Source organism: Seriola aureovittata, chromosome 3 (assembly GCF_021018895.1).
Source record: "Seriola aureovittata isolate HTS-2021-v1 ecotype China chromosome 3, ASM2101889v1, whole genome shotgun sequence".
NCBI lineage: Eukaryota > Metazoa > Chordata > Actinopteri > Carangiformes > Carangidae > Seriola > Seriola aureovittata.
In genome coordinates this window covers 3,981,729-4,003,394 of record NC_079366.1, presented here as the reverse complement: position 1 = coordinate 4,003,394, position 21,666 = coordinate 3,981,729, and the positions used below count along the sequence as shown (strand labels likewise).

At 41.9% G+C, this 21,666-nt stretch overlaps 1 protein-coding gene across 7 annotated transcripts in view; it reads left to right on the top strand.

Moving 5' to 3' along the window:
• Positions 1-18,966, top strand: part of sh3pxd2aa (SH3 and PX domains 2Aa) — a 113,213-nt gene extending 94,247 nt beyond the window's left edge. For 2 of the 7 annotated variants that reach the window (XM_056371747.1, XM_056371749.1), the window contains 7 exons: positions 92-175; positions 10,028-10,145; positions 12,362-12,765; positions 12,896-12,910; positions 13,134-13,183; positions 13,686-13,805; positions 14,280-18,966. In XM_056371747.1, the coding sequence (XP_056227722.1) occupies positions 92-175; positions 10,028-10,145; positions 12,362-12,765; positions 12,896-12,910; positions 13,134-13,183; positions 13,686-13,805; positions 14,280-16,298 (2,810 nt within the window). In that variant the 3' untranslated portion in view covers positions 16,299-18,966. The remainder of the gene's footprint in view (positions 1-91; positions 176-10,027; positions 10,146-12,361; positions 12,766-12,895; positions 12,911-13,133; positions 13,184-13,685; positions 13,806-14,279) is intronic. The other 5 variants (XM_056371753.1, XM_056371751.1, XM_056371750.1 and 2 more) reach the window with 3 other exon arrangements.
• Positions 18,967-21,666: the final 2,700 nt, after the last annotated feature.

Here is a 21,666-nt window from a genome sequence, read left to right as displayed (position 1 = left end):
TTGTTCACTTTGCTAATTTATGCTTCTCACACTAACTCCATGATTGTTTGTTTTTTGTTTTCTCCTTTGGTTTGCTCCTCATCCTCATCAGTTACTAAGAGACGCAAGGCCCATCTGAAGAGGCTGGACCGCCGCTGGACCCTCGGGGGTATAGTCAACCGTCAGCAGAGCAGAGGTGAACATAGAGACAACAGGCACACAAACACACAGTCGCACACACAAACAGAATTCATAGTTAGGGTAAATGTACACATAACTCACATGAGTGAGTCTGTTTGTTCTATTTCCACGAACCCAACAGCACAGAGTACAGTCAAAGACTTTGGTATTTTTGTGGGCAGCCATGCCTGACACATCTCCGCAGCACTTGGTAATGGAGTGTGATCAGAAAGAATACATGATCATACATTAAAGGTTGCCGTGTCAGAGGACGTGACGGTCATGGCCAATCACATTCAATACTTTCATCCCCTTTGAACAGAGGACTCTTCATGACGCACTGACAGTTTGGGAAACCTGTGGAGAGTTTTCCTCAGAGGAAACTTTTTGTCTGAGTTTCAGATAAGAATACAGCAGCTCAAATATACTGACAGGAGCAGATGACGTCTCTTTTAACTTGAATTCACTTTTGAACTTTCTCTGGACGTGTTGAAAATCTCGTGATCATGTGTTCCCTACATAGTGTGCCATTTTATTTGGCATACAATGATCTATCACCTTCAGTGGTTAAAGGCCACCTTAGTGTCATATGTACAGTGAGAGTAGAATTAAAATGCAGTCTAGTTTATGGTGTATTTCTTTATTTCTGAAATTATTTTGAGGTTTAATTCAGTCTATATTATATCTGGCATGATCCACAAATAAATTTGGATTTTGAAATAACAGTTTTGCTTTTGGAAACATGTGTTTCTGTATTCTAAACATAAATTAGGTGTTACTTTGGGTTTTTATTGATTAGGCATGAGATGGATGTTGATTTGTAGTAGATCCATTCCTTATATCGACAAGTTTGATGTACACACGAGCAAAGAGGTTTCCATGGTAATTTTGCAGCAGTCTGGTACTGAGGCCTGTACTACGGAGCAGGACTCGGTGTTAGCAAGGGGATTAGTTTCTTACTGAGGTAAATCACCATGGGTTATATTGAGCTCCTAACCAGCTCTGGAGCAAGTTAACCTCAGAGGATCAAAACCTGTCAACAGCCAAACTATTGACCAATCAGATCCCTGGAGAACTGAGTCATCATTCCTACAGGATCCTGACTGGGACAAAAGAGTTTACAATAAAATGACAAATAATAACAAACAGCAGATATTTTTAGAGATCAGACGAATCATTTTGCTGAGTCCTTCCATGTGTCCACTCTGGTTTTAAAACAGAACTTCAAAGAAACAGGGGGAGAGTTAATCACGATAAATAACTACATAATAACTATTATAGCTTTATTTTAATTGAACAAAGATCCTTTAGTCCTGACAGGATTCCTGACAGCGTTAATACTTCTACACTCTTATTTCATCACTGCAGCGCAGAATAACATGAGGAGGTAATCAGAAATAAAAACTAAACCCTTTGATGTGTATTTATTAGAAAAAATGATACAGTATTTTCCATGATTTTAAATGAATATTTCAGTTTCACCACATCAGTCATCAACTACTTTTCTTCTCTCCTCTTTGCTTTGGCAGCAGAAACAGTCTGACATTGTTTTAACAGTCTTTTCTGCACCACATGTTCATAATAGTTTGTTCACCATCAGACAAAAAAGCAAAAATACTCACTCTAAAAAACTTCATAATAATGTCTGTACTTATTTACAGTATATCCTCAGTCTGACCTTAATAACTGGAAATGATTTCTAGTGTTTCTTTTCTATTCTAGTTTGTTTACATTTCATCTTGTTGAATATCACTTTTGGATGTGGGTATAACTGAGCTCACCTGCAGGTATCAGCGTTTCCTCTCATATCACATTAAGTACTTTATTCATGGGTCTGACGATGTTGTACTTATATACAACTCTACTCCAGGAAAACCCAGAGTTTTCTGAGCCAGTTGATAACCAGCGTCGTGGTACAGGTCATCAAGGACGGCCCATGTTACGCTCAACGAAAAGATATACTGGATATGTTCAACTTGCTTCATAGTCCAGGCGTCTGGTTGCACAAAATTCAACCAGCAGATCTGCTGTGCATAATTGTGGCTTGACAGTGCTCAACTTCACTCTCCTATTAGAGACTGTGGATGCAAGAGATACACACTGCCTTCAGATGGCTGTAAAGACCATAATAGAAAATAATAGAGGCAGCTGTTTTGACATGTGCTGTTTGGCGGCGGTGTATTTTGATTATTTTGATTGTATTTTGATTATAAAGCAGGTCTAGCTTCTAATACTGTGAAAGTATCAAAGCGCTCAGTCCTCAGAAAAATGCACACAGCCTGTATTCAGAAACTGAGCCTTAAAACCAGTCGTCAGGACGTCTGTAATTTTGTGATGTCACAACAAAGCAATCGCCGCTCTCAGCCATGCCCCAAGCCCCGCCCACCAGGACCCATCATTCAACTTTGCACGATTTGGTCTCTTAGAGTGTTTACCTGAAATATGCTGTATTTTAATTGGATCTCTCAGAAAACAGTCAATGTTGGTGAGCCAATCAGAAGAGAGGCTCAGAGCCTCCTCTCTTCTGATTGGCTCACCGACCTGTTGTTACTAGAGCTCCAGAGAGAAGCCTGAGAGAGGAGATGTAGAACTACATTGAGATGGTTTTTGACTCTTAAAACCACAAATATATCTTCTTATGGATCAACACTTCAAATAAAAACACTGGAGAAGAGGAAAATATGGGACATTCAAGTGATCAAATGTGGATAATAATTGTCTTTGAAGAAATCATTGAAATGAAAAGAGAGACTATAATGTCAGTGTCTAAAACTCATTTGCCCACACATACCATTCACTCCTTCCCCATATTCTGTAAAAAACAAACATACATTACGAGTGCCAAGCCCCTCCTGTGGCCCCACTCTCCTCTACTTTCACGTATTTTGCAGCCACATGGTAAACAATCTCATTTATATAGTCAGCCAACAACAGCTGGCCCTGACTATCTACCAGGAGCAGCATATTGGGTGGCCATGAGTCAGCTCTGACAGTAAAATCTCAAATCTCACTCCATCAAACTTGGAGGCTCTTCAGCTCACACTGAGCAACAAAATAATTGGACTGCATTAAATAGATTTGGATAATTAAGGCTATTCGGCTCCCACAGAACAAATGCAACAACCTTGACGGCCACTGAGCCCCGTGAACATAAATGATTGCATAACAGTGTTGCTGCTTAATTAAAGCAAGCTCCCTTAGGTTAAAAATGCCGTTAATGACTTTTGCATTTTGCCTTCAGTTCTTTAGAAAATAAGAGAAGCACGGAAATGTTCTTGCATGATTTTAATTTTTGTATTTGCTTAGTTACTTGTGGTTTTGTTGAGTCACTATTGATTTAATGCTGAGTGAGAGACGTGAGTCTATGTCTGCAAAAACAGTCACTTCTCTCGGGGGGCAAGTCGGCGCTTTCTCATCCAGATTTCTCTCAGACTGTCTGTTAGGCACCTGTCTGGGTCCAGGATTAGTCAGGGCTTTGAACAGACACCTTGTAGTTATACTCTGTTTATAGAAGCTTTTCCTGGACCTGTGCAACCTCTAAATGCTCCAACAACAATTTTGGTTTCTCATTATCATAATATAGCCTGACTGTGGCCCGGCTCGTGTTATCGCCTCCTTCCAGGTGCTGGCCGTTCGGGAAGCAGGGCATAGATTAGAGATTAATCAGAGGAGATGGAGCAGGGTAAACTCACCTGGAATTGTATGTGCTTCTACTCTAGAGAGCATATAGTGACTTGTGCAGTACAGGACAGAAATACATTGTTAGAAAAACAACTTGGGCCCCTGCACCCTTTAAAAACTCTGCCATAAAATAAATATTCTTACAGACTCAACATCTCAGGCAGTTGATGAAGGGTTAGTTACTCATTGACTTCCCCCACACAGTTGATTTAGGGATTCAAACCAGCAACATTTTACTCACAGGTTCAAATGACTAAGGCTTACCATTTACAGTATGCCGTCATTCATGGACTGGAATCAAAGCATATGAAGCATACAGTATATCAGGTCAGGGGAACGGTGTTAGCCAGGTCTCCTGGAGTGTTACCTAAGCAGACATGTCTCCCAGCACAGTGAGACTTGGCCCAGAGGAGCCGGTGGAAAGTGTGAAAGTGGGGCAGCAGCCCAATCTGCTGACTGTATTTAATCACACGGACCTCAACCGCTATAGAGCGTAGATGAGTCACCCGACTGGCTGTCACCAGCAGAGAATGAGGGCATGAAATACTTTTGGAGGCCATGTTGAGACACCCTAGATTTTACATTCCTAGAGTAGAGGCTCATATGTTTGTGTTGCTTTATTTAAACATGCCTAACTTTTTTTGATTTGTATACTGTGATGGCTCCTTGATTTTAAGCCACATTTCTTTACACATGCACTTACGCTTTCACTTGATTAATTGCATTTTAGATCAATTCTGACACACCGTTTCACAATCAAATAAAACCTATGCAAATATTTCAATCACAAATGACGTGGAAGATTCAAGCAGAATAAGAAGGAAACTGTAAGGACTACAACGACAACCACAGACAAAAAATAAACAACAGATAAGGATGAGGACAAGGGGAAAAGAGCCAACGTGACTGTGATGCGTAGAGTTTACAGCACTGCTGATGCTTGTGACTATTGCTGATACTATTTCCATGTGTTGAATTGACATTTTAATGATTTATCACTATCAGGCCTTTTTTACTCTCACAATTCTGAATGTCACACCACATGATATAGTGTCACACCATAGGACGAACCATACCACACCACAATTTGTCAATGCAAAAAGTGTGTCTGTATAGCACCTTGGTATCTGACACAGGACCAGTGAAGTGTTAAAAAGGACAAAACGCAGGTTAAACCTAGGTTTAGGTTATCAAACGCAAGAATAAATTGTCAGCTCAGGATCATATGAAGTGACAAGTGACAAGCAAAGCCACTGAGCAGAACCTGTCACACAGTGTGAAGTAGTGTCACACCATATGAGCTTTCATGCACTTAGCACAACACTGGCCCTTGTGTTTATACACTGGCATCCTAACTAACAGCATAACATTGCATACCCACTGCAACATGGCGACATACAGTAGATTTAAAAGTAATAATGTAATTTACCTTTGGCACATTAATGTAAAATGCCTCACACTGAGAGAAGGAACTGTAGCGGGGAGCGCCAAAAAGATTCGATTTATTGAAAAAAATGACAAGAGACAGCTCATCTTGTAACCCTGCCATGTCTTTTCTGAGATGTTTTCTGTACTTCCTGATTGAACAAGGATCCCTCCTCCCCAAGGGTCTCCAGACAATAGCCCGTTTCAATATCAGAATATAGTATCACACCATATCATATCCCTTTTTGGGACAAAATCTTTTTTTGAGCAGAGCTGACACATGAAGCTGAAAATATTATATCTGGACTCTGAAAAGCGCAGACTCACGATTAGACGTCTGTTATTATTCTGTACTGTTATTAAGGAGGGCTGCATTTTTTTTTTCTTTGTGAATAATGTTTGGGACAGTCATATGAGCTTTTTCATGTTTGGTTGAAAATTGAACTGCACGAACGTTCATTATATTCACATAAAGCAGCAATAGTTTTCTGATAAATTGACGATATGAAATTAAGTTTTGTGGATCTTTTGTTTATCAGTTCATGTTGTTGCCTTTTCACCCTCCATTAAGTGTAATTGTTCTTTTTGTACCCTTTTGTACAGTTGTGGTTACAGACTCTCTCTCCAAGTCCCCACACTTTTATCTGAGTCTTATTCATTTGCCCAAAAATAGAGACAAAACATACTATAGACAAATTTAAAGATTAATTTGACTGATAGCATTTTTATTTATTTATTGTATAGAGATCTCACTAATATCATTATCGTGAATTATTTTGGCGATAATTAGCGTGAAGTGAAAATCTGATACTGTGACAGCCCTGGTATAGGCAGTATTCTTCCTATTGACAGCCTGAGAAGCATGTCCACTTCATAGGCAAGGAAAGGCACATTTATTTGTATAGCACATTATCATACACAGAAGTCATTCAATGTGCTTAACAGAAATAAACGAAACATAGAAATAGAAGTAAAAAACACACAATAAGAAAACAGTATGAATCTCTGTTTTTATAAAAAAAAAAACCCAAAAGAAACAGATTATAAAATAGAAAATATCTCACCAAAGTGCAAGATTAAAATGTCGATGAAGGCAGAGGAGAATAGAGCAGTTTTTAGCTTCTTATTAAAGCCAGTTACAGTTTGGGCAGACTTGATCTCCTCTGGGAGCTGGTTCCAGCTGTGGGCAGCATAATGGCTGAAAGTTTAGTTTTAACTCTATGGTCAGCACTAACTGACCAGCCCCTGCAGGTCTTAGAGACCTCTCTCAGAGAGTGATTGACTTGGTGTGTGAGGTGAGCGAGACACATCTGGGTTGGACCTCCCTTTTTTTAATTCATCATGGAACTACTTCTGTCATTTTTCATTTGTACAACCAAGTGAAACGTCACATGTGCGGCAATGTTTGCCAGTATCCACATTTTTACCCCTCTATGTGATGCCTTTAGATATGCCCTGTCATCAAGTGTGACCATTCAGAGCAGGTACAAACACTTACACACCTTTAGACGTGTTTAAACAACACTTTGTACAAAGTAGTTCTAAGCATACCTTACCGTTACAGCTCACTATGAACTGACTTGATATGGGTTTCATGCTTTATAACCTCAAAGCTGTGTCATGGAGATGCACCCTGTGTCAAAATCAAAGGCCTTGTGCTCATATGTTGAATATTACCACACACACACCACTCTTGGGGCCAGGTTGTATCTCAGCTGTTCAAATTACACAGATGGAGGGAGGATGAGGGAAGTTAATGGGAGGCCAGCAGCTTATTTTTGCCCCACGGCTCATTACCGAGTTGAACCGACCGTCTTGCCAAGTAACAATGTCTCCTCTGTTATCATTTCTTGCATGCATATTTGAATGTCACTGCTTACCTTCTAGGCATTTGCAGGACATGGCCAAATTACAATGTTCACAGTTAATCACTATGCCTGTTAGCATGACTTAGAAATTGCTAACATCCTCACAGGTAACCAGAATTGCAAAATACAATACAACACACACTGCACACTCACAGTTTGATGCACTTCCCACTTTCAGCACATGTTTTTCATTGAAAGTCATGTGATCAGAAATCAGAGGCAGCTGTACTGTAAATGAAATACAGCCCTTGGTATCCAGATTTGCTCACCAATGGCATTTGTGTTTCAGCCGGTCCAAAAACATGGAGATTGATCAGATCAACAACTGCAGTTATTTGTGTTTGTGTAGAGGGCACCGCTGTGTTACATATTCAGTAGGGCCAACTTGGTTTTAGCTTGGTTAGGGATTTTGAGATGCCGCTGGGTACCTCTGTGATTTATTGGTTTAAGGACACATATCGATAAAGCCACACGTAAGGTTAGAGAGGACAGAAGAGTTTCCCATGGCAGCGAGTTTTACTGGCTACATTGCAAACAAGCTTAAGAGCTCTGGGACGAGAAAGCTCTTTTTCCACCATCAAAAATAGTCTCACCACGAATACTGCAGCTGCTGCTGCTGACTGGAGTTGTGTCAAACTTCTTGTCTGTGGATTTTTCCAACTTTTCATTCACCACCACTCTTTGCTTTGTGTCTGTATTACTGTCTGTTGCTGAGACGTTGCGAGACTTACTGTACGCTGTCGGCCTGACTTTGCCTCAACTTTGTTCAGCTGTGCTTCCTCCAGTATGTGCAGGTAGTGGCTTGTGCCTGTGGTGAATTGCTTGGTGCACCAGAGTGCCAGAAAGTTAAGACAAGCACCGGTCTGATTCAGTGTATGTTGTTCTTGAAAGTTCCAGCACTGTTAAGAAAATAATAATTACTTGCAGCTATTTGACCGATACCAAATTTCAGTCTTTCCACCTTTCTCCTCTTATCCTGCACATTGTCTTTGCTTTGTGAACAGAGGCGCCACTGTCCCTGCCTGATCATGCATTGCTGAGCAGGCAGTAAGAAATGGGTGAGTGAAGTTTTACAGCTCCGCACAGACACTTTGAGATACAGCTTGATTTAGTGGCACTGGCAAAGGACAAAAAATCCCGATCACTTAGGACTTATGTTCTCTGAGGATGCAATTTGCTAATGGAAGAAAGCCGCCGTATTCTATGCAGCCTGTTTGGTGACAGATTTCTTCGCCTTTTAGGTGCCGCTTCATAAAGACGACAAGGACATGATCCCAATATCTAGACAATAAAACAAGGGCACATTTGGAGCTCAAATTAAATTACTCAACTTTTCCTCTTGCTGCTCTGACACAAAGCCAGGTCAGGGTGTCTCGACCTCTCTGGAAGTGGAGATTGGCTACTGACAACAGTGTGACCTCATCGTGTTCTCGGCAGGGGTGGTGTCTCGGGCTCCGAGGTTCAATAGGAACCATCCCTCCCCTCCCACCCTGCTGAGGGCAGTGTGCTTTCACGGAGCGCTATCATTTACAGCAGGTCCCTAATCTGATTTATAGAGTCTCGCTGACTGCACACTCAACTCACTGTTCTGTCCCCGCGGTGTGACACTGGCGCCAACACACACAGACAGAGATGGACCCTGAGGCACGTGTACAGCCCACGAAAGACTCGCGCGCACAGATGTGATTAATGGATGTGGTTAATTTAATCTTTCTTTTTTTTTTTCATTGGGCTCCGCAGGGAATTTAAAGCAACAACATGATAATGTACAACAAGCGCACACAGTTAGGTAGATGTTCCAGATTCCTTTGTAAGCCATCCTATTTGTTATTCCCTGTCCATCTGCAAGTACTCACCCCAACCTCAACACACACACACACACACACACACACCTCAACACACAACATGCTTGGCGAGCCCAGGTTCAATGCCAGACATCCCACTCTGCTCCACATTACTGACCTCAGCTGCTCTGAGATGACGGGCAGAAGGGGAACTTCAATCCCCGCCGTCTGGACATACCCCACCTATTGAAAGCATGCATCCACATGAATAAACACATGCACACATACCTCTGAGATATCATTCCTGCCTTTCACATCTTATTCCCCTCAGCCATCTAAGGTCACATTCTCTCCTCTCTAACTCAGGTCCCATTTATTCTATATATCTTTAAATCTCATCCTATAACAGTTTCTTCCTCCCTTCTGTCACATTTTCTGCCACAAAAGTCATGTAGATGATTTTTCCTCTACTGCACACCAAACCAATTCATTATCCAATGAAATAAGCCAATGTACTGTCCACTGATCATCTCCTCCGCTGCTGGAAAGCCTGGGTCTGATCCAATGACCAATCTTTCATCCCCTTCTCTGCTGTCTTCTTTTGCCTTGGTGTCTTTTAATCCCCTAACCTCCTGCTCCCGACTAAGCCCATTGTAGGATTTCCTTTCCCTACAGGGTCTTGGAAGCCTAGCAGAGCGTGAGAGAGGAGTGGCGGTCAGATAGGGATCTGAGAGGGGAGATCTCGGTCCAAATATCTTATCTCCTCGAGGGAGGCCCTGATGTAGGCCTGCTGTTAGAAGAGGAATCTCCCTCTGGAGAGACAAATGCTGCATCAGGGTCCAAACAGCTTGAATGAGGCCTTGCATGGATAAAAAAAACAAGCAGCGAAGGGGGAGAGGTTGAGAAGGAGCTGTTTGATATTATTGTGTAGGACAAGGAGGAGGGGGTTGTGTTTGTGTTGGTATGGAAATAGTATTTTAAGTAGGTCACACTCCCATGAGGCTTTCTGGGACAATACAAACTATGCAACGGGTTAACCTAACAATCTGAGACAAATTTTCACTCACTTTGTCTTCTTCTTCTCCTTCCTTTACCCCTCTTGATCTCCAGAAGAGAAATATGTGACGATACAGCCGTACACCAGTCAGGGGAAGGACGAAGTCAGCTTCGAGAAAGGGGTCACCGTGGAGGTCATCCAAAAGAACCTGGAGGGCTGGTGGTACATCAGGTGAGTAGACGCCGATGAATAAACAGGTGCATCAGGTGACAGAAACCGCCATGAGCATCAACCCCCGAGTCCACATGGCCACTGAATGGAATCCGTCTAATTTCATCCAATTTCAAAGCGAGCGAGTCCTCAGAGAGCGCTGACATTGTTCGTAGGAGTCATTGCTTAGTGCTGTGATTAATCCAGCGGTTTCCTGCAGCTCTCATTTGCTTAATGGTATTGAGAAGAAACCATTAACATATGGCGCGCTCCACAGATCAGCTGCCTGGCACTACTGATGTGTATGTGTGCGACTCTATGTGTGTTTGCACATGTGTGTGTTGTTTACCCAGCCAGTGTGTATTTCCTGTCAGTTGTTTGTTTCCTTGTATCCCTGGGAGCATAAGAGTGGAGCTCCACTGCACAGCTGATTGCTATCACATGCTGCCTCGTGGCATCTCACATACACACGCAAATACACATTAAGAGCGTGCACTCTTATGTATATGAGTACATACATACATACATACATACACAAGAGTACATCGGAGTTCCTGTTAGAGGTGTTTATGCCGGTGTGATATTTGAGGTATGTTGCCAATATTTATACACAAAGAGCTTGTTCACTCTCTAGCCCCTTTACCGCAATGAACAACCAATCATTTCGGAGCATGTTGCCCAACAAGAACTAATCCTCCAGATGTACTTCTGAGTCATGCTGCTCTCAATGGACTTTTTTTGTTAAGCGAAGTCCAAGCATGGGGCATTTTTAGTTATGGGGACTCCTTGTGGTCGCAGTTGGAGCCCTGGAGTTATCACATCTCTTTTGAACAGAAAATGGATCACCTAGAGGCAAATGACTCAGAGTTGCATTTGGAACATTACTTATTGTTTCACAAAGCACTCTAAAATGACTCATTTAGCATAACAATGAATGTTGAAATGTGGGGAGGCAGTGTCTCTTTGCATATATTATGCAGTGTGTTTACTTGCCTCTGGCTACCTCTACTTCACTAGAATTTGAATAGCAGTTTTTTTTTTTCCAAACACGGGATCTTACTGGGTTTATTTTATTATAGACTTTCATGCAAAAGAATGAACACATTTTTGGTTGTTTGTTTGTTTGAGATATAGATTATGGTTCCACCAAATTCAGGGGTGTACTCTTAAAGGGATATTCCAGATTCCACTTGAGGGACTCACAAAAGACAGATTAAAAATCAGAATGGTGAAAGTCATGCGACAAAGGCCGAGATATCCTGATTTCTAGCATTTGACTACATTTCCCTTAACGCAACCAATAGCATCATTTGGTTTGATTTGGTTTTAAAATGCCCATGCCAGCCTTCAAACTACGTGCATCCAGATTATAATTTCGGTTTTCTAAAACTCAAACCTAAAATAATCCCAATGGCGTATCCAGGAGGCACAAACTGACTATATCCTCATCCACTGGTCAAAAAAACCCCTAAGACCCGCTAACATCTGGCTTTTGTCAGCAATGGAAAAGGGTACAATCAGCATACACAACAGGGTCAAATCTGGCTTGGGCTCCAGCTCTGATCAGCAGTGATGTAAACACAACACCCGAGTGAACACGCTAATTTCCATCCCTTTCCATGCTGTGACATCTTTCAGAGCACACACACACTTTAAACACACCTGTCCAGGACAGTGCTGTTAAACCAGAAACACTGTAGCTACACTGTGCTCGGGGATGGAAGAGTGAGCTGCAGCTCTGAAATAAGTTTAAAAACACACAATCACAGACCAAAGTGTCTGACACAGAGGCTCCAACACTGACAGTAGCACCAACCTGGGGATGAGACCCTACAGATCCATTTTACCAGTCTGGACAGCAGCTAGCTGCTCACGCGTCCTCCATCGTTTGAATGTGCGCTCTGGAACTGAACGTCATGACACTGCTCCCTGTGCTTGTGTGTTTGTGCTTGTGTGTTTGTGTTTGTGTGTGTGTGTGTGTGTGTGTGTGTGTGTGTGTGTGTGTGGTGTGTGTGTGTGTGTGTGTGTGTGTGTGTGTGTGTGTGTGTCCTCTCAGGCCAACTCAGCAGGCAGTGTAAAAGCGGATTTACCCGCATTCAAAAAACCTGCTTATACCTGCTATTGTGGTGTAAAAGGGGGTATATATGTAAAATTGGTACAATGTCTCTTTAAATAGTATAAACAGGGAAGAATTCAGCAAATTACAATATTAATGCTTCCTTCTTTGTGCATTCCAGATATTTAGGAAAAGAGGGCTGGGCCCCTGCCTCATACTTGAAAAAGGTGAAAGAGGATTTTTCCCCCCGCAAGAAGACCCTGACAGGCCCTGTGGAGATCATCGGCAACATCATGGAAATCAGCAACCTACTGCAAAAGAAATCAGTCAGCGAGAAGGACATTCAGACGGACGGAGAAGGTAGCACCACACCGGAGCGCCACATCTCTAAGAGCGAGATCAGCCTGCCCATGCCTTACAGCTCTGAAATCAACGCTGAGACAGGCAGGAGGCTGAGCGCAGGACGTGACACCAACAGCCCATGTCTAGGAATAGCAGCAAGTGCTGCACTAAATGAAAATAAAGGAAGAGGCGAGCCCGGGTCCCCAGCTGTTGCTAGAGTGGCACCACATAGAGTGGAAATTGGTGAGTATTTGTGGTGTGTTAGGAGACAATGGAGCTTTTCGTATGGTTGAATAAAGCAGTAAATGCACTGTAGCTAAGGGGAGGAGGATTTTTATGAGGCATTAAGAGTTGTTATTTCCCATTTGTGTAGGCTTCGATGCTGTAGGTAAGCTACATTGCTGGTGTATCTAATGGTCGTGGTGGTGGTGATGTAATAACAGAAACTTGTCACACTAACCCGTGATGCCATTTAACATGGGATTTCAAAACGTTTGGTGTGTGGATTTCCTTTTCACTCACATAATAAGAATGTACGATTTGTTTGCGTTTCCGAGCGTAGTCTTTAAAGGATGATTACATCGCAGTAACAATTTCATTTTGTTTATCAGGGTCTCCAAATCTGAGACAAAAACCTCCCCCAAGGAGAGACACCAACTTGGTAAGACATTTAATAAGCTACTTCTTCCTAAAAATACCCATGAGGGCATTCTTTAATATTATTTTATTTTCAACAGAAACCTCTAAGCATCACAGAAGTACCCATGATCATTGTGCATTAACAAGCACTGGTTCTAGATGGAAAAGTTTTTCAAAGCAAGTATACATACAGTAAATAAGAACAAAATAAAAGAAAAGTTTAATAATTAGCTCCCAGGTTACTGCAACAGTTAGTATAGCAACCATTAAAGGACAAAACGACACGGTTACAAGTACAAATTCAGCTTGTCTTTGATCATCTGATTCTCATACTGTTCATACTTATATATTCAACACAATATCTTATTATTATCATGTGCAGTCATAACTCATATCTTGAAATAATTGATTGTCATCCTTATTGTGTATGTGTCTTTGTATCTTTAGTTAGACTGATTCTAAAGATACAATATAATGATGTCTAAATATGATGTCAGCTGTTCATACCCCCCCTTTCTGTACAGGGATTCCAGTTACCTAAGCCACCAGAGCCCCCTGCTGTGGAAGCAGAGTATTACACTATAGCAGATTTCCAGTCCTCAATCTCTGATGGCATCAGTTTCCGTGGAGGACAAAAGGCTGATGTAAGAGGCCAGATCTACATTGTTGTCAGTGAGATGAGACAGTCAGGCCTCATTGAATATGTATGTCTGCTGAGTGCTCCCCTGATAGACAGGAAAGCTGAGGCAATAGAGATACGACCTTGAGATTTGTGTTTGAACATGATGATGTAGACAGTATTCACTCTGCAGAGACTCAGGTGAAGATAACAACATAGATTCCTTCATTGTATTTTTTTGTCAAGTTATGTTGAGCTGTCACTTCTAGACAATGTATGATCCCTTGCCATTCATTCATTCTTGTGAAAGAAGTCTTTAATGTTATATAATAGTCAGTGTTCATTTTGTGATATAGTGCTGTAAGCCAGGGTTCCAGTTCATTCAGCTTCATCTAATCATCTAACCCATAATGGTAACCCCTTGCACTTGTCCTTGTCCTAACCCTAATCATTAGAATAAAAATATTCTTTAAAAAGCTTTATTTCCCTTGTTGTGCAGGTGATAGAAAAGAACCCTGGAGGCTGGTGGTACGTGCAGATTGGAGAGATGGAGGGATGGGCCCCCTGCTCCTACATCGACAAACGCAAGAAACCCAACCTCAGCCGTCGAACCAGCACCCTGACCCGGCCCAAAGTCCCGCCGCCAGCTCCGCCTGTCAAAAAACAAGACTCTGAGGAGGCTCCCCCTCCCTCTAACTCTGCCTCCAAAGCCTCAGAGCCACCTAAAAGGCCTGTGTACGAGGAACCTGAATATGATATTCCTGCAATCGGATGCGAAGGTGAGTCTGACACAGATTCTTTGAAGGATGACCGCTCCCTTGATGTGAAAATCAGCAGCGTGGTCAGCGACAAGTACCGTAGTTCCCCTCCTTCCTGCAAGGCCTCCCCTCCTGTCTGTAAGGCGTCTCCTGTGTTCACTCATAGAAGAGCCTCCTTCAGGTCTGTAGAGGAGGTTGCTAAAGAAGAGTGTATTTACGAGAATGATGGCTTCAGGCCGAGCAGTGGCGTTGAAGGAACCTCAGCCAAAGGTTCCAGTGAGCCCAACTCCCCAAAGAGTTACCACTCCTCCACAGTCCCACGAAAACCCTCTGGATCCTCACCTTTAGCCGGAAGGCCCATGAAGACCATGACACCGGAGATGAATCGGAGAAGTCAAACCCTGGGCAGACACATAGATATCAGCCTCAGGTCCCAGGACAACAGCCCCCTCTCTTCATCAGATGAATTGAGCAGAGGGCCCAAGAAAGGCACTGCCTTCACCCGGGATGTGGAGCAGAGAATAGGTCAAAGCCCATCCACCAGGCCCAAGCCTTCTGTCAGACCTAAACCACTCCTGACCAAATCAGAGCCCCAGAGTCCTGAGAGAATGGACATCAGTTCTTTGAGACGGCAGCTGAGGCCTACAAGTCAGTTTCGACATAGCATCAAAGCTTCTCGTGGGGACGACTCGGAAACAGCTTCTGTAATCTCTTCAGAGGACTCAATGTGTTCACGCAGCACCTCAGATCTCTCCTCTGTGTACTCTAAAGGGAGCCGTGGTGACTCAGACGTGGAAGGACCCAGTCTCTACCGCTCCCTGGATGCCTACAAGAAGGTCCAGGACTCTGAGCTCAACTTCCCAGCCGGAGTGGAAGTCGAGGTTCTGGAGAAGCAGGGGAGCGGATGGTGGTACATCCGTTGGGGCTCAGAGGAGGGCTGGGCTCCTTCGTACTACCTGGAACCTGTCAGACAAGTGGGTGATGCTGGTGGGTTAGACTCAGATGGACATGGGAGTGGCGGTAGTAAGTCCAACAGCCTTGAGAAAAACGAGCAGCATGTTTTGGCCCTCAATAATATCAACATTCAGGGTCTGACTCAGCAGCATCAAGGTCTGAGAAGGAACACCCCACCGATTCCTTCTAAGCCCCCCGGTGGCTTTTCAAAGCCGTCCGGGATGGTTAACGGAGGCGTACGGATGAGGAACGGAGTACGCCAAGTGGCAGTGAGGCCTCAGTCTGTATTTGTGACCACAACACAACCGGCAAAGGATTCGCACTACATGACAGGGTCTCTAAGGCGAAATGACTCACTTGGTAGGAGTGATCACTACGGTTCTGGTTCTGCCACTCTTGGTGTCCGCCGAAATGCCTCCTTCAGCACCGTGCGGCCACATGTAGTTGTCGAAAGTCAGACGAGGCCTGCCGAACGCTCCAGCCTTGGGTCCTCAGGGAGCGCATTCAGCACAAGCAACGTCCAGGACACCCTTAGCAGGGTTAACCAACGCAATGGCATCCCAGTGTCCACAGTCCGGCCCAAGCCCATAGAGAAGAGCCAACTGATCCACAGCAACCTTGGCAGGGATGTGTACGTGTCCATCGCTGACTATCGCGGTGATGAGGAGACTATGGGTTTCACCGAAGGCACCTGTTTGGAGGTGTTGGAGAGAAACCCAAATGGATGGTGGTACTGCCAGGTGCAGGACAGCCTGCTTCCCCGCAAGGGCTGGGTCCCCTCCAACTACTTAGAACGGAAAAAGTAGAGCCAACCCCATGTCCTTCCCACACCCTTCATCCCGCCTCCCTCTTTTGATGTCTCCAAGGATGTGGGTGGCATCACTCCTCAAGAATGTTAACCGCAATCTCCTGTAAGCAATATGCCCTTGAAAATGTACATTTATGAAAAGACTGTGTGTAAAAAGAAAGATGTTTTAATCTGATAAGGAAGGACACTTTTAGTGCTGGTTTACTAAAATGTATACAAAGAGGAGTGTAAAGATTTTAGATATTTTGGCTGGATGAGAGACAGAAATATGGGATTGGTCACCCTTGAGGGAGGAAATTTGAGGAGGTGTGTCTTTGAGATATAAATTGGTGTGAATGGGAGTGATAACCTCTTAAAGAGGTTTGCATCATGTAATACAGAAGTTGAGCAGGGTAATGGCTATGCTTATTCCTGCCCATCACTTACTATGATGGCCAATAAGTGCCTTTTGTATTTGATCACCTAAATGGAGGTCCTAAATGGTGGATGGCAAAACATTAAATCAACCAAATCTCTTAAGAGTGCCATAGGCCTACGAACACCACCAAGAATATTTCCATGACCAATTAAGAGCTACACTACAGAGTGCAAACAGAGTGCAACGTTTCAGTCTAGAGTGCTCTAATTGGTCCAATACACAGATTAAAGAAAGAAAAATACAGAGATTTAAGGAACTCAATTCACCAGAGAATTTATTCATTTTAAGCCACAAGTGATCAAGCAAACTAAACACTAAGTCTCATTATCAATATTTTTACTTAGTTTTGTTGTTGTTGTTCATGTTATAATGTCTTGTTTTGATTCAAATCTTCCTTAGAGAATTATTTCTGCTTTCTTGTGACATCTGTTTTCCACCAACAGCCTAGAAATGGAAGTGTCAAAGCTCCTGCCTCATGTCGTGTACTATCTGACACCGGCAGTGGGTGCTCCAGTCTGATAGATTGGCATAGTTTTCTCATAGATCTTCAGCCCACAAAAATATGTTAATATTCATGTTTTTAATCCCAGATATTACTATCTGGGACAACAAATGTATAAAAAAAAACCTGTGAAACTTGAAAATAACAGTATAACAGTTTCCTGCAAAGTCAAAGGAACAACTTGTAATCTCCAGAACAAAACCACCTCATATCTGGGTAGCTAATACCCTCAAAAGATGAAAACAATTAGTTTACAATGATTTAGGTTTACTGTAGAGTTTTTAGCTCCAGGAACAATTGATTTTGTATATATTTTGTTTTGTATTCATATAATAATACCGCTGTTGTGGAGTTGTATTAAATAAATACTGGAAATGCGGTGAAATAATTGAATCCCAGGGACATATTTGCATAGCATTTGGCCCAAAATGTGATCAAACCAAAGAGAAATATCATTTCATTGGCTGTTTCTTTTTTACTTAACTATTTATTTATGGTACAGATAATTTAGTGTATTCATCAAATTGCAAAAAATCATGGTAAAACATGGTTTCTGAACTGTAAAATCAGTATTGATCAGTATTCCTATCAGTATTGATCCACTGAAACAAGTAAATTGTAATACTAGATATTGCTGTGCAGTATTGGTTTTGACATTAAATTGACAAAATCGTTTATTATCTTGTTTCAAAGTTAAGGTATTTTTTCACATCCAATAAATTTGTTGGGTTTCATATCACTTAATATAATATCATATAAATAAAACTGCAAACTCCAACTAAATCAAGTATATCAAGTTAGAAATAATTCTCCCCACATGCAGGAGTTAAGTCTGAAAATTTGAAAACTTTAAAAACTTTAAAAATTCAAATGGCTGATGTTCAAGACTGCTGAAATACATTTTCTAACGAACAGTGTAAGCTGTCATCATTAGGCTGAACACTAACTTTTGATTATGTTTCTGCTGGACAGTATCATATTATTAAACAAAGTGCAGTACCTGCTAGATCGCAGTTATCTATTTTAGCAAAATCATATTTTTTTGTTTTTGTTTGTTAATCTGTTAGTTTGTGATCACACGGTGACAATAATGAGGAACGAAGTGGTTCTGTTTTGTGAATTAGTGCACTTTAAAATTGGTTTTATGGTGCATTAATGTAAAGATGCAGTAAATCCTCAGCATATTATTTATTGAATAAGTTTTTGTAATTATTTAATGTCGCTATTCTTTTTTTTCCTCACTTCAAATGAGAGGCTGAGACTCTTGAGATGAGTTCTCTGCATGATAGTGAACATTTCGAAAGTCTCTTTGAGTAGAATTGGAGAAATAGCGGCCTCTTGTGGGAGGTCAAAGGTACTACAATGTGATTTTTATCCCATCCACAAAGCTTATTTATAGGCCAGCCTACCTCAGTGCAATAAGAAATGCACTGCCGGTCAGTGAGTCTCCCCAAAAACTGTACAGAAATTACATTTTCTCTTTTTTTTATCTCAGTGCAGCTAAAAATATTTTTGTAGCACGTGCTTTGTATTAGGCAGTAATTTATTTTTTTGAAGTTCCCTTTTTTTTCTCTATGCTGTGTGCTGCAACTTTCGCAAATCATGGGCACTTCCTTCATCTTTATTGTGCTTTACATAATGCCTGATTTTAAGTGTATTTATTATGAACAGTTTTCTATCTTATCACAGTTTGACAATCACCTTATCACCCCTTCAAAATATTACTGTATAGTTTTATACAGATTATTTTTGACATCAGTGTCACTAATAATATGTAAAATTCAGACTCAGCAGTCAAGAAAAATTAGAAAATATCATCATTTAGTCGAGATTGTGAGGTATTTGCATTCATTTTAATATATGAAAATTAACGACCTATAAATATTAAAATAACGAATTAGGCCGTCGATATTTGCTGTGAGGCAAAAAGCCCCCTCCTCATCTAGACGAAGGCATTATGTAAATGTGTTGAATCACTTTTAACATTTTGCTCCAGCACATATTATTATTGCATATCGCTTTGTTTGATTGAGCTGAATTTACTTGCAAGGGAATCGTTCTGTGTTGAACATATATTTAGCTGTGTAGCATCTATCTTTATTCTCGCTTGTACTTTTGTTTCTTATTTCCTCTGTCTGCCCCATTTTGTCAAATTCTGAAATGTACCTGCGAGGAAATGTGCAATAGATAAAAAAAAAATGCATCATGTTTCAACAAGAGGAAAAATATCACAGGTTTGGAAAAACATGAACAATGCCATTACATCTGTTGGGAGTAGATATTCCCTGTCAAACTGCCAGTCATGAGCTTTTACCATCTTTTAAAGTCAAATTTAAGTCTGTCCAAAAGAGCAGATGTGTAAAGCTCTAAAAGCATCAGAAAACTCATTGGACCAAAACGTCGTTATGTGACACCTCATTATCTCCTGACGTGATAGACTTTTATAATAACTAACATGAGAATCTCTGCTCCTCCTTCCTCGGAGCAGCAGTGGACAGCGACTTGTGAATGGCATGGCAGAAACCTACTGACCCATTCTGTATTGACATTACAGCCATCTGGGGTCTTCTCCACAGATAGAGAGTCGTGGGCCCATCATCGGAGGCCTCAGCGGCCCCTGCTCTGAGCCGTCACGTTCGTGCCTGAATGGAATTTTGATAGTTTCTTGTTTTTGTGTCATAGTTTTCCTCTTCATTTTTTTTTGTTTTGTTTTTCCCTCCGGAGTGTGCCCACTCTCTACCTACGTGGATGCCTCTCTTGACATTTACCCCACCCTTGTCAAACCAAGTCAGACTTTTCCTCACCAATCACCACGCAAAGGTGACATTTGGAACCGACGAGAGAGTCTCAGTGGTAAACAAGAGACCGGGGAGATGAACACTCCTTCAGGCCATTTCAGTTCAATCCATCAACTTCCAGGATGTACGCCAAAAATAGAAAAACCTTTATTTTTCTCTTTGCTGAGCCCCTGCAGGCCTTATCGATGTGCTACAGATGAATACGTCATTGTGCTAAAGAGTTCCTGTGTGTGCAGGCCAATAGTTCCCTGTCTCGTCATGGGGCTTGTATCCATAGATCCTTTGGTTTGGATAGTTTGTAGTTAAACTCCACCTTAAAAGAATAGTTCAGTATTCTGGGAAATGACTTTATTCGATTTTTTGCTGAGAATTAAACAGTTCAATGTTTGATGTGGAAAATATTTCTGAATATTTAATGAAGGAGATGGAGTAGATGTAAATTTTTTAGAATTTTAAACCACTAAATTGAACATTTTTGTTGAGAAACCTATTTGGCACAAAGTATTAATGATCTTCTGGTTAATATGGAACTAATGCCCAGAGAAAGGTGGCTTACCTTAGCATTAAGAATAGAAGCAGGGGTAAACAGCTAGCCTGGTGCTGTCGAAGTCTAAAAGATCTGCCTAGCAACACATCTCTAAAAGCTCACTTATTAACAACAAGTTGTGGTTTGACGGGGAGTTGATGGAAAGACTCCAGACGTCACTGCATTTTGTTGAGAAATAGTCCCACAGATAACTCCATGTCAAACCACAACATGTCATTTTAACAGGTTTTGTACAGATTAAACAAACACAATGTAATGTGTTCATTAGTGAACAGATTCTTTTACACTTTGGACAGAGCCAGGCTAGCTGTTTCCACCCCGTTAGCTTAGCATAAAGTTTATTCTAAACTTAGCTAAACATCTCCTGACCGTAGCTTCATATTTTCCATACTGACGTGAGTGTGGTATCAATCTTCTCAAGTAACTCTCGACAACAAAACGAATAAACACATTTCCCAAAATCATATATTATTTATAATAATATATTTCCTATTTCAGTCATGGCCTACCGTTTCAGCCTGTCTCAGCTACACTGCTGTTAAACCTGCGTGCGTGCATCCACACAGCAGAGTGGAAATGGAATTGGCGGAGGTATTATTTTTTACACATGCCAACACACACTCACGATGACGAGGAATCGTTCATGCCAGAGGAAATATATGAGTTTCCCAATATATTCCCTGAGGTCAGCCGGATGAGACAGCTCCGCTACGCCGACACCCTGTGTTATTCCTCGCTCTCTTTTTATTTTTACAAATGGACAGCACCTCTCAGGCGTGAAGCACCTTAAGCTCTGTACTCCCAGACACTAGCTGCTGCCATAGCATTTTCCTCTTGGCTACTCTTCCTTTCTGCTCTCCGGTTCTTTCTCTCTGCCCCTCACCACATATATCCATCTCTCTCCTTCCTCGACACAGCCGAGCAGTCTATTCCCAGTGAAGTGACTGAGGTACCTAGGAGGGTTTTGGTTTGGGTGGGGTGGGGTGGTGTGGGGGTGGGGGGGGGGGGGGTGGGGGGGCATGTTTGCATATGTGTGTGTTGGTGTGTTTTTGCATGACGAGATGGACCGTTTGCAGGTGTGCTCAGGAGAAGTGAAGTTAG